The sequence below is a fragment of the Fukomys damarensis genome, unplaced genomic scaffold, assembly GCF_012274545.1.
Source record: "Fukomys damarensis isolate Sample0158 unplaced genomic scaffold, DMR_v1.0_HiC HiC_scaffold_3, whole genome shotgun sequence".
In the NCBI taxonomy this organism is placed as follows: domain Eukaryota; kingdom Metazoa; phylum Chordata; class Mammalia; order Rodentia; family Bathyergidae; genus Fukomys; species Fukomys damarensis.
This window is the reverse complement of record NW_022900915.1, coordinates 30,368,896-30,381,436: the sequence shown is the minus strand read 5'-3', so window position 1 is coordinate 30,381,436 and position 12,541 is coordinate 30,368,896. Positions and strand designations below refer to the sequence as shown.

The 12,541-nt window shown below is 33.2% G+C and overlaps 1 protein-coding gene across 3 annotated transcripts in view; it reads right to left on the bottom strand.

Moving 5' to 3' along the window:
* The window catches only part of Chd1 (chromodomain helicase DNA binding protein 1), a 76,774-nt gene that overhangs the window by 29,776 nt on the left and 34,457 nt on the right, over nucleotides 1–12,541 (bottom strand). For all 3 annotated transcript variants that reach the window (XM_010603351.3, XM_010603349.2, XM_010603350.2), the window contains exons 6-16: nucleotides 11,510–11,659; nucleotides 11,106–11,377; nucleotides 10,071–10,296; nucleotides 9,585–9,685; nucleotides 9,186–9,364; nucleotides 8,017–8,144; nucleotides 6,952–7,168; nucleotides 5,822–5,911; nucleotides 4,764–4,954; nucleotides 3,390–3,578; nucleotides 1,082–1,244 (exon numbers count right to left, since the gene is read on the bottom strand). In XM_010603351.3, coding sequence (XP_010601653.1) covers nucleotides 1,082–1,244; nucleotides 3,390–3,578; nucleotides 4,764–4,954; nucleotides 5,822–5,911; nucleotides 6,952–7,168; nucleotides 8,017–8,144; nucleotides 9,186–9,364; nucleotides 9,585–9,685; nucleotides 10,071–10,296; nucleotides 11,106–11,377; nucleotides 11,510–11,659 — 1,906 coding nt within the window. The remainder of the gene's footprint in view (nucleotides 1–1,081; nucleotides 1,245–3,389; nucleotides 3,579–4,763; nucleotides 4,955–5,821; nucleotides 5,912–6,951; nucleotides 7,169–8,016; nucleotides 8,145–9,185; nucleotides 9,365–9,584; nucleotides 9,686–10,070; nucleotides 10,297–11,105; nucleotides 11,378–11,509; nucleotides 11,660–12,541) is intronic.

Genomic DNA, 12,541 nt, shown 5'->3' with positions numbered 1-12,541 from the left:
TTTCATTCTATCTGCTAGTTGTTACCCTATTACTCCCAAAAATCTTAGCCAAAAACAAAAAAACAAAACTCCACACATAAGCAGCAGCAATTAAGTAAACAAAGGTTTAAAAATAAGCAGGTATATTATATATTAGTTACTGATCCTAACCACTGTGAATACTCTTGTGACTAGATTAAGATGTGCCCTCACCTTTCTGATTTGTCTTCCATACGTAATGGGGATGACAAACTTTGAGGTCAAGATGTCCTTTTTTAAGAATACCATTTGTCAATTCACAAACAGCAAAATCACTATTAGTGAAAAATTTTTTGACAATTACTAGTATACTAATGGATTTTTGCTGAATATAAGGGATGACAGAAAAATATGGTGAATGTTTAAAAATGTATTACAGCAAAAGACACAATGCCATGAATCCTTTTCAAAATACTTCCTCTCACTTCAAACACACCAATCCCATCATTCTTGCCACTTTTTCTCAAATAGTTCCGGAAGTACTCTTTGTATTTTGTCTTTAGTTGTGCTCCTATGGCTGCCTCAATGTCCTGAATCCATTCAAAATGTTTACCTTCCACGGTTCTTTTGCCTTCAGGGCGGAGCTAGAAATTGTACAGTGCCAGATTCAGTGAATAAGGTGGACGAGGCCCACTGGGGCGCACTGTTTTCACAAGGCTACCCTTCCACTGGACGGCATGCAGCAGCATTCACCGCATTTTTTTATCATACCTCATTAAAGACACAAAAGTATGCTCTGAGTAAGGGCACTGATAGGAATGTGTCTTTCACTGCAATAATTTTTTAAGCATTTACTATATATTTTGATCACACCTTAGAAATTGCTATATCTCACTGATATAGATTCCTAGAAAATTGATAAAAATAAAAAACTAAAATTCAAAGTTTTTTTATTTTATAAAGATTAAAGCCATAACCAAGACCATTATTTAAATGAATTAGCCAAATACAGTAAAGCTCCATGCTTTCAGTTAAAATAGAAATAAACATTTCAAGAATTTTGCTTTACAAAAATAATTAAATGAATTTTTTGTACAACAAAGTAGTAATATTTAAAACTTACTTGTAAGGCCTCCTGTTTATTATAGAATTCATTATTATCTGGTGGTTTAATGAGGTAGCAATGGTTACAACATTTCTTTAGCTCCATCATAATGTTCAAAAAGCCTGAGGTACTGCCCTTGGAACCTTTGCTGAGGGCTTTATAATTCCTAGTTAAAATCCACCTTTAAAAAAGAAACAAAATTGTGAAATTTCCATTTAGCAGGAAAATTATCAAAATAAATTCTGAATCCATAAGGAAGAAATCTAGCACCCAAGCAAAACTGCAGCATCATGGAATTCACAAATAGATACATAATGGACTGAACCTTATTCACAATTCTCACGGGAGTACTTCTTATCAGAAGCACTAAGTATATACATAGGAAAAGGTTTTATGTAACAAAGCAAGTAGTATGTTAATTACCCTCTGAATTTGATAAAAAGATGGTCAACTGTATCATCTACCTTTTTTACAAATCTCACTTCATTAGACAACTACTGAAATTCAACCTTTTTCAGAGACCTAAAAAGTGTCACAAAGACACTTGATTTTAACTACACTGTTTTCTAAATTACAGTTATACAATTTTACAGAAAACTTGGTGCTACTTTACTGCATACTCCAAGCTATGCATAAAGTTTCCTCTTACCAGGAGCTAATTTCTGTTCCATTACCTTTCACTTCTTTCTTTCTTACAAAGTCTTCAAAGGGAATTTACAATCCACAAATATCTGAGGTAGTCTCATACTACCTTGCTCTACCACCAAGTTATTCAGCATCTGCCTGAATCTAAAGAGCAAAGTGTGACCCATGGACAATGCTCAACACCATTAAGGGGTACATAATAAGGCTAGATTATTTTTCCCTCTGTAAAATTTTTCTTCTTTCTCTACAGGTGATGTTTTAAAGTCTTTTATAGAAACTTACTGCAGTATTTTTTTACCTTAATTTCTAAAAAAATATCTGGAAGAGTCTAAATCCTAAGGTCCATGACACACAAACAACAAGCACTGATGGAACAATAGGGGACTGGTTCTTCTATTTCAGCAATGCTCTTCTTAAAACAACTCCACACCAAAATTAAAACACTGCACCATCATTTTGTATTATAGAACATATTATGGCCATAAATTAAAATGTGAATCTAAACAAGCACCCGCTCTATCTACCAATGTATAGAAAATACAGGGGATGTGTTAAAATTCTTCCACAAATATGTACTATGCAAAATATAGATTATGGAAAAATTCCATCACATAGTTACTTTCCTCATTAAATAAATTTTAAGAAAAAGAGGAATCTACAGAAAAAAGGGTAAAATCAATTGTCATAGATCTTATTTCAATCCTGATTCAAGCAAACTTTTACAGAAAGCTTGGAACTATATAGAAAATCTGAACATGAATATTAAACACAATATCATGAAATTATTGTTAGCATTTTAAAATGGGATATTTAAAAATCTTTAGAGATAATGGAATGATATTTTTGGATGAAAAACTTATCTCTCCTTTGCCTCAAGAATAAATGTAAGAGGGCCGGGGATGTAGCTCAGTGATTCTGCTGCCTGCCTTGCAAGCACAAGGACCCAAGTTTGAGCCTTAGTACCAAAAAAAAAGAATAAATGGAAGAAATGGAGATGGCTGGAGATACAGCAAGAGTGGCTATAAGTTAAAAATTGAGCTGAGTGATGGGTACATTAGTTTTATAATATAACCCTATGTCTGCATGTATTTGAAATGTTTCATAATAAAAACATAAAAAAATTATGCAGTAACTATATATTTAAATGCATGGCACTTAAAAGATTTTTACTATAAAATTTAAGTGATCCTAAAACTTCAAATATATGTAGCAAGGCATCTCATTTTATGCAATTAAATATTTAAGTAGATGTTAGGACATACTGTCCCTTTTGATTCTTTCAAAAGTCTTACTATACAGATCCTGACATAAAATTACACATAATATCATTTGTTAATGGAAAGAGGCCTAAGTCTCTTTTATTTCTGTCAATTATAGTTACATAATATCTTGCTACCATGGAAATCAGAAAAACCAGAATACTTAAAACTATAAGGTATGAGATCTAGGAAAGAGATTAATGATGTATAAGAAGATTATTTAGTCCTGTCACCTCATAATCGCGGACATGCCATTAAATCTCTCTGCCCAACTATGCCGCAGAATAAATGTATTCTCAAACTTCACAACTTACTGCTCGATTTAAGGTGAAGGTGCGGATACCAGAATGAGGGTAGGATATGGAGACTATTCAGAATTAAATGTCTAGAATATGTATTCTATGTACAATATTACAACTTACTTGTAATACTGTTTCTGTAAAGCACTCATTTCCATTCTTAAAATCTGTTCAACCTTGGCAGGAAGAGATTTTTCGACATCTTTCTTAACTCGGCGTAGCAAAAATGGCTCGAGCTCCTTGTGGAGGCTTGCATAACCGTATTCTCTCCCTTTGCCATGTTCTTCTTCAAAATCTTCCCAGGAAGAAAACCTTTAAAATTTGAGATAATGGAAAAATCGTTTGAAAAAAGCCAAAATGTGTATGACACTTTTCAGGGTAGGCATACAAAACAGAGTATGGGATTGGGGGGAGTTGCTAAACTTTAAATCAAGTACAAAAATCTGTCGCCTATAAAGTCCATTTTTTTGAGGGGTGTTTTTTGAGACAGGGTCTCACTATGTATGTAGTTGAGACTGACCTGGAACTCACTATGTAGCCCAGGCTGGTCTCGAACTCCCAGCGATCCTCCTGCCTCAGCCTCCCGAGTGCTGGGATTACAGGCGTGCGCCACCACACCCGGCCTAGTCCATTTTAATATATATTTTATATGCATGAATATAAACAAGAAATAACAGAAACAATAAATGGTAATACATGAAATTAAAAACTTTAACTAGCGCACAGGAATCATTAACTAGAATGAAAAGACAATGTGTAGAGTTTAAGAAAAAACGTTTGCCAGCCACTTCTCAGATAGATATATACATATATCTATATCTATAGATATAGATATAACGGTAAAACATATAAGTACAATTGTAAGTTAAATGAAGTACTTTCAAATAAAAAATTAATTATCACTATTATTTCTCAAAAATATACAAACTTATGGCTCTTTAAGAAAAAAGAATGACCTTTGCTAAGTCATTTAACTTTCAAGTCTAGATTTTCTCATTTATACAATTGGGTTACTTGCACCTTGTTGTTAGTGCTACTATCAAATACAAAATACAGCTTTGACTTTCCAAAGAAGGTATTCTGAAGGCTGCGGATGTAGCTCAGTGGTACTGTGCCTGCCTGGCAAGCACAAGGTTCTGAGTTCGATCCCCAGTACCGGGGGGGGGGGAGAAAAAGAAATAAAGAAAGTATTCTGAACAAGTGCAAAATCAATTATTGTAATTTATTACACATAACTTAAAACTTACATACAAAACTTTAAAAATTGAAATATAAATCCCAAATATCCCCACTGTCTTCCCTGTTCTCATTATTCTGTGCTCTAAAGCCTTAGGAAACTTACTGACCTTACTACCTAATTTTGCTTCTATTAAAAATCTGCACACACTTTTGCCTGCCTTGCAAGCGCAAAGTCCTGAGTTCGATACCAGTATTTAAAAAAAAAAAAATCTGCACACAAAACTATAATTAAAAACATGTAATGCAAAATTTTCTTACTTTTCCGGCATAATGAAATGGAGCAACGACCAGAGCTCTTTGAGGGAGTTTTGTAAAGGGGTTCCAGTGATAAGGAGGCGGTGATTAGATTTAAAATCTATTAAAGTTTTGTACAGAAGGGAATCATCATTTTTTAATCGATGTGCTTCATCAACACCTATGAATGCCCAATTCAGACCCCCAAGGAAAGCCTTAGAAGGAATAAAGGAACATAGTTATTGAAATGAGACAAATTAAATTTTACAAAACCTTTGTTTAATTTCTGAACAAAAAGTACTTCAGGTTTTATTAAAATTTTCAAATCAAAGAATTCAACATACAAAATAAAGTTCCTTCTAGGACTAATTAAACCATTAAAAATGACGTATTGACTCGGTTTTTATTAGTTAGACATTGCCAAGGACAGAAAAAAAACACTAACAATTCAGACATTTTTTAATGGAAAATTTTTTAGTCTAAGTGCAATAAAGGTATCAATGTCAATCTGGAATAGTATTTTATTCAAGGTGTACTCTATGACTTTGATGAGAGGGTGATCTTTAATACATGAACTTAGGTCTCTGACTTAAAACAAAAGGGTGATTCTATGTGACCTCTGGCAAGTTCATTAAATTATCTGAAACTTGACTTTTTTTTTTCAATTTAAATAGAAATAAGAAATATCGTATAAAGTACATGGGCGAATTAAATGAGACAGAAGCAATAAATATATTTCACATAGTAGTAGCTTAACCCAGTTAAGCAACTTACTCTTTAAAAAGCTTATAAATCGACAGATAAGATATTAAACTAGTTTAAGTTAACAGATGCAATAATGAGAAATATTTTAGACTCTGCAAACAGGATGTGTTCTGTTACATATTCTTTCAAAACAGCCCTCTTAAATGTAATGCTTTAAAACCTTTTAAAATGTAAAAGCCTTTCTTAAACACCTTAAAAAAAAAATCAGCTCAGAGGCTAGAGTTTACCGACCCATGCTATGACTTAAGTGATGCTTTCATTCTATCAATAAATGGTAAAGAAAAATCAAACCAGAAAACATTACAGGAAATGCATACCTTATCCTTCAATAAAATTTCATAAGTTGTTAGAAGTATATTAAATTTTAACCGTTTGGTCTGGGGATGCATCCATTCATGAGTTCTTATCTATTAAGAAATTTAAGGACAATTCTAAGACAAACATAAAGCAACTTATATTTAAACATCTAAAATAAAAACCACTCTACACAAAAATCTATGCTTATGTAATAATTATTCTTTAGCATGCTAATGCCGCTCTAATAAAATATAAATACCACAGCATATCAAAACCTTTTACTAAAAAATGAAACAATTTAGCATACATGTTTCACTGAAGAAAGCTATCATTTAATAAAAGATAATTGATTTATTTAATAATTTTTATAGATGAAGTATGAGATCTGGGGTTTGCTGGGTCATAATTGGGAAAAGTATAATGTGATGAGGTACACACAAAACTGGCAATGAGCTGAAAACGTTGAGACTGGAAATGAGGAAATGGATGTTTACACACTATTTTGCTTTAATGTATACAGTAAGCCCCTGACTTATAAACATTCGAGTTGCAAACTTTCACAGATATGCACAGAACAAATTGCGGAAGGAGCTCACATGTCTGCTGGACATTGTCACAGCTATGCTGCTGTGTTTACTGTACAGTAGTAAAGTACATTTGGGGACTTGCTGTATTTTTGTGTTTAGTTTCTTTTTTCTTTATATAGTATGTTTTTGTTAAAAGTGTAAGACTCATTTCGCCAGACTTAAGAATTAATCTGACCTACAAACATTCTTCCTGGAACATATACAAAGTCGGGACTTCCTATAGTTCAAATTTTCTGAGAGAAAGAATACATACACACACACACACACACACACACACACACACACACACACACACACAATCTCAGTGCTTCCTATAGATCAAATTTTCTGAGAGAAAGAAAACATACACACACACACACACACACACACACACACACACACACACACACACACACACACACAATCTCAGACATACTAAAACAGTAATTTTTTTTTGCTATAGCTATATATTACATACTTTTGGTGGAGAGTTCTCTTAGAATTAAGACTACAGAAACAAAATAGACACTAATACTCTAAGACAAGTGTATCTAGATTTCTAAACTTAAAGAGAAACAACTTACCATGTTTCTGCTGTTAATGTCACCTAAATAAACCACAGCATTCATCTGAGAAGCCCATGTTTGAATCTCCCTTTGCCAGGAAGTGAGAGTGGAGAGTGGTACTACTAATAGAAAAGGTCCATATAATTGATGTTCATGAAACAAATAGTTCAAAAATGAGATTGTCTGTATTGTTTTTCCAAGGCCCATTTCATCAGCAAGTATGCAACTATTTCCTCTACAAAGTTAAAACAAAAACAAAGCACCATGTATACAATAAAGGTTCAAATATACAAAGTAACTTCTTTTGTATCATGTATATACTAAACATATCATGTATTCATATGAACAGTTATAAAAACAAATCTGTTAGGTATTATATAACCATTTTTATGAGCTACAATTAAAAAATGGGAAAGGGTGTTGGGTATGATACTGCATAAGCACAATCCCAACTATACTAAATAACGCCTCAGCAAAAGGATCAAAAGTTTGATTATAGCCTAGACAACTTTGCAAGGCCCTATCTCAAAATAAAATATAAAAAGGGTTGAAGATGCAGTTGAACAGTTGAATGGTACAACATTTGGCTAGCAAATGGATGAGACCCACGGTGCAATCCCAAGCAATGCCATATCCCAACTCCAAAAAAGTAACAGTATCCAGTGAAAGACTTAATCACTAATACTGTAAGAAAAGTAAAGGAAGAAGCTAGGTTTGGTATACCAAAAAAAATTTTTAAGTTGAATTCTAACATATTTAAGAGCTGCATCAATCATAGCCAAGCACGGTGAGACACAACTATAATGTCAGCACTCAGGAAACTGAGGCAGCAAATTGTTTGAAGCCAACCTAGGCTACACGGTGAATTTAAGGCCGGCAAAACCTTGTATCAAAAAAGAACTGAAACAATGAAACTCAAATCCCACTGGATTTTCTTCCTAGTATATAAGTACTGTTAATGCAAAGTAGAAAATACAAGCACTTGCATATAAAAAACTGAAGAGGCTTATCCTTTATGTTTATGAAAATGTTTTCTGAATCCTGTACTTGTAGGCAAATTAAGATAATTCAAAATATACTTACTTGCACCAAGAATGAGCAAGCCAATTTAAACCATTGAGTTGGTAATCTCTTAATTCTAAACCCTCATGTCCTCCAATATAGGATGGTTGCTTCTTCAGAGCTACAAATCTTGGTCTTTGTTTTAATACCTTTAGTGAAAATAAGTGTTAACATGTAGACTTATCACAGAAATTACACTAAAAAATGAAAACCTAAGCTTTTGCTATAAACTTTAAAATTCCATCACAAGTCATCAATATTAGACATTCTACAACTCAATATACCTAAGGATTTACAAAGAATACTATTTTCCATGACTCTAACAAGAATGCACAGTGAACATTTTGGTCTTTTAATCAAAAAAACACAGAGAAAATTAAGTTCCTGCCAAAATACATGGGTCTGATGTGTTTCATAAGCAAAAACTATGTTAAGGTCATTCATAACCATCACTCCTGCACTGAACTAGAAATAAAACATAAGAACAGATTAGCTTTCCATGCAATATCTGATTTTAAAAATAATGCTACAGCCGGGCGTGGTGGCGCATGCCTGTAATCCCAGCAGTCGGGAGGCTGAGGCAGGAGGATCACTGTGAGTTCGAGACCAGCCTGGGCTACATAGTGAGTTCCAGGTCAGTATCAACTACATAGTGAGACCCTGTCTCAAAAACCAAAAAAATTAAAAATAAAAATAAAATAAATAATAATAATAATAATGCTACAAACATAATTCAATTTTGTAATAGCTAGGAGTTCTAGTAGCACCTACCTTAAAACTATCACTAATAACTTTTACAGAAACTAGGAAGATTTCAAAAAAAAATCAGGCAAAGTAATCCTTGATACTTTGTAAAGAGTATAACCTTCTTGTCCTTCCCTACCTTTAGAGAAAAGTATCATCAGTACCTTTTTAACAGAGCATATACTTCTAGTTTCCAAGGAAATTTGATCTTACCCGCCCACTCCTCATAAATATTATCATCTCTGTGACATAATAACACTCACTGGTAAAAGTTAACCAGATCAAACATACCATAGCAATTACAGGAACCTCACTTCCTACGAGACCTATGCACTAAGTACTCTCCTTCACTCTGTCTGAAAACAAGATTCAACTCCTCTATTTAGATTTATAATTATGATGAACAAATACATTTTCATTCATTGAAAATGCCAAACAACACTCACTTTGCAGTCTTTAAAAGGAGTGGTTTTGGATTGATTCCTGCTGAAATACTCATCAATGCATGCCTGAAACTTTTTGGAAATGAGAGCTCCATCTTCCCAGCTGCACTCTGAGTATGGAAGGCCCTGCCACTTGCAGTAATAGTCGGGATAACCAGCTGCTGACTTCTGGTTTGAATGAGCTGTGAGATAAAGCATGTTATTTATTTTAGTTATTTACATTGAACATCATGAGAGACTAATTCTTAGTAAATGCTTCACAAGGAAACATCATGTACTTTATAATACTGTAGGTTATTAAGAGCAAGCTAATATATTTTATAAGTAGTAAATCTGATTCTTTCAGATGATTTGCAAATAAATCTGAAAAGACACATTTTATCCAAACCATTTATAACTAACCAATTATACGCTCCACTATTTGATACTGTTTATGCAGGTCATCTGTAAGTTCTTGTTGGCAATTGTAATATTCCACATCTTCTGGGGAAGCATTTTTCAACCTGAAAAAATTTAACCAGGAACAGACTTCACAATCTCCTCTAAATAACTTATCCCACTAAATACTATCCACAGACAGGAGCTCCCATTTGCCACTTAACCTTGTAAGACAAGCTTGAACATTGAAGAAAGTGGGACAGAAATTAATCATGACTAATATGTAGTTTTACAAATTTATAATGTATGACACTCATATGTGATTGTTATCAAGGAAAGGCTCTAACATGGCTACCCCTAAGGAGTCTGACCTGGAGATGAAATACTACAGCCAAAAAAATAACTATTTTAGGTTGTCATTTAGTTCTTGGTTATGTATTCCTGATTATCAAGAGTTTTATAACAATCTTTGAATAATAAAAAAAAAAATACAGCCTATAGCATATTTACCATCTTTTTGTTTCCTGGTCTTTTTTCTTGTAATTATCCAATTTTTTCATCCCTCTAACATTCTGCTGTTTAAGGGTTTCTTCTGTCTCCCAAGTGTTGTGGATATGGGACCATCCTTTCCATTTAATTAAATATTGGATCTCTCCTGGTTCCTTGTTTTTTTCAAACCCTGCATTTGGATCACCATCTGCTTCAACTGCATAGATGGTTGTAGTAGCACCAGTAGCTAAAAACAAAAAATACAAGACCCTCCATGTAGGATTATTTCCTTTTAATTCAAGAATTTTAAGAGTATGAATAAACATTCTGAAGCAAACAAACTATTAGGGTACAGAAATGTATGGGAAATTATGTTATATATAAATAGACTAAGAATTTTAGAACTCAAGAACTAGCTAATTTAAGCCAGGCATGGGGTCATACACTTGTAATCCCAGCAGTCAGGAGGCTGAGGCAGGAGGATCACTGTGAGTTCGAGATGAGCCTGGGCTACACAGTGAGTTCCAGGTCAGTCTCAACTACATAGTGAGACCCTGTCTTCAAAAAAAAAAAAAAGAATTAGCTAATTTAATCCCCTTAGTTTTACAATGAGAGGAAAAAAAGGGTCAAAAAGTGAAAAATTATCAATTTACAATAATTGGTAACTGGGAAGTTGATAACTTTTAATTATATTAAATTCCAGTTATCTTTTAAAAACTCTATTTCCAGATTAAAAAAAACTTACTTATGTAAGGAAAAATTTTTTCAAAAACCAAAAACTTTAAGCCCTTGAATAGCAACTAATTATTTAGGGATAGCAGGCCAAAATCTCAAAATCACAGGAGAGAAATTTTTTAAGCATCCATAATAAATGGATATGAGGTCAAGGGGGTATTTGCTGGGAAGAAGCTACTCAGGGCAATAAGCAAAGTATAGTTTTTATACCAAATAGGTAAATGAGAAGAAAATTCAACCTCTTAGCATTTCAAATAAAGAGATACTTTGACTCTGGTGCTATTTAAAAACCAAACAATAAAATATTTTTTAAAAAAATACCTCCTTTTCTCCCAATACGACAGTCCATAAACCTTTCTATTGTTTCAAATTCTTCTTCCTCGGGTTGAGGAACATCCTCTCCACAGACTTCCAGTAGGTCATCGGAATCTGTCTTCATCTCTTCATCCTCCTTATAGCTAACATTGACAGTTGCTTGGCGACGAGAACTTCTCTTATCGTTATCATAATCTTCTTCATCATCCTCATCCTCAGATGAATCAATTTGTCTCTTTTTTTGTCCAAGTAGCTTTTTTCCATTTTTTGACTTAGATCTAGGGAAGGATATATAGTGTATTACTAAAACATTAACATGAAACAAGATCTGAGAAACTACATTTAAAAAGAATGAGTATATTCTATAGCCAACAATTTTTAGCATCAAGCCAAGAATATTCTATACTTACCTATTTTGAGGCTTTCTGCTTTTTACTTTGTTTTTTGGTTCATAATCAGATTCCGTTTCATCACAACTGCTTTTATTTCTCTCTTCTTCAGATTCTGAATCTGAACCAGACTGAGATGGAGATCCCGATCCAGACATTTGCCAATCTTCACTGTATATAAAATTGATGAAGTTATTTTTTTTATTTACTCATACATAAGTAACTTTTGTCACTAATAAAATAGAGATGATCAAACCAACTAAATTCCATTTCAGCTAATATTAAGATTCTCATTATAGATAAAAACACATTATGCTAGAGTCACAGGTTTGATTTTGAAAATTCTGTAGAATTATTATATTAGCCCTTTGGAAAAATAATATTATCATTTTCATTTTAGTTTTGTAGACACTATGATTTTTTAATAAAAACATGTCTTTTAAATTATAGTACATATTAAGAAAAGTTTAAAATACATTACAAAAAAATTTAAAACTACCATCAATATTATCTCAATCCATATTTAACCTCAGCCGTTTTACTGTTTTTAATCTGTTTAATTTCTTGCCAGTCAACATGTAGAGAAAAAATACTGCACATGTTAATATTATCTTGCTCTTACATAAAGTTCAAATAAACTTTAAATTCTTTTTTTGTTTGTTTGTTTTTGTTTGAGACAGGGTCTCACTATGTAGTTGAGACTGACCTGGAACTCACCATGTAGCTTAGGCTGGTCTCGAACTCCCAGCGATTCTCCTGCCTCAGCCTCCCAAGTGCTGGGATTACAGGTGTGCGCCACCACACCCGGCTTAAACTTTAAATTCTTACTTTACAGAGTGACTATCCCTAAATCAAAAATCTGAAATTTTCTGAGCATTTTGTGTTTAGAACATCTCAGCTAGAATGTGAAGGTATTTCAGGTAAGGGGTGTTCACCCTGTACTGAATCCTGTCTTCAGCTACTGCTTTGCTCCACTGCTCTGCATCTCTTCTATCAATTGTGACAACACTAAAGTAACACAAGCAAGCACATGTAAAATTTGATTTTGAAAAC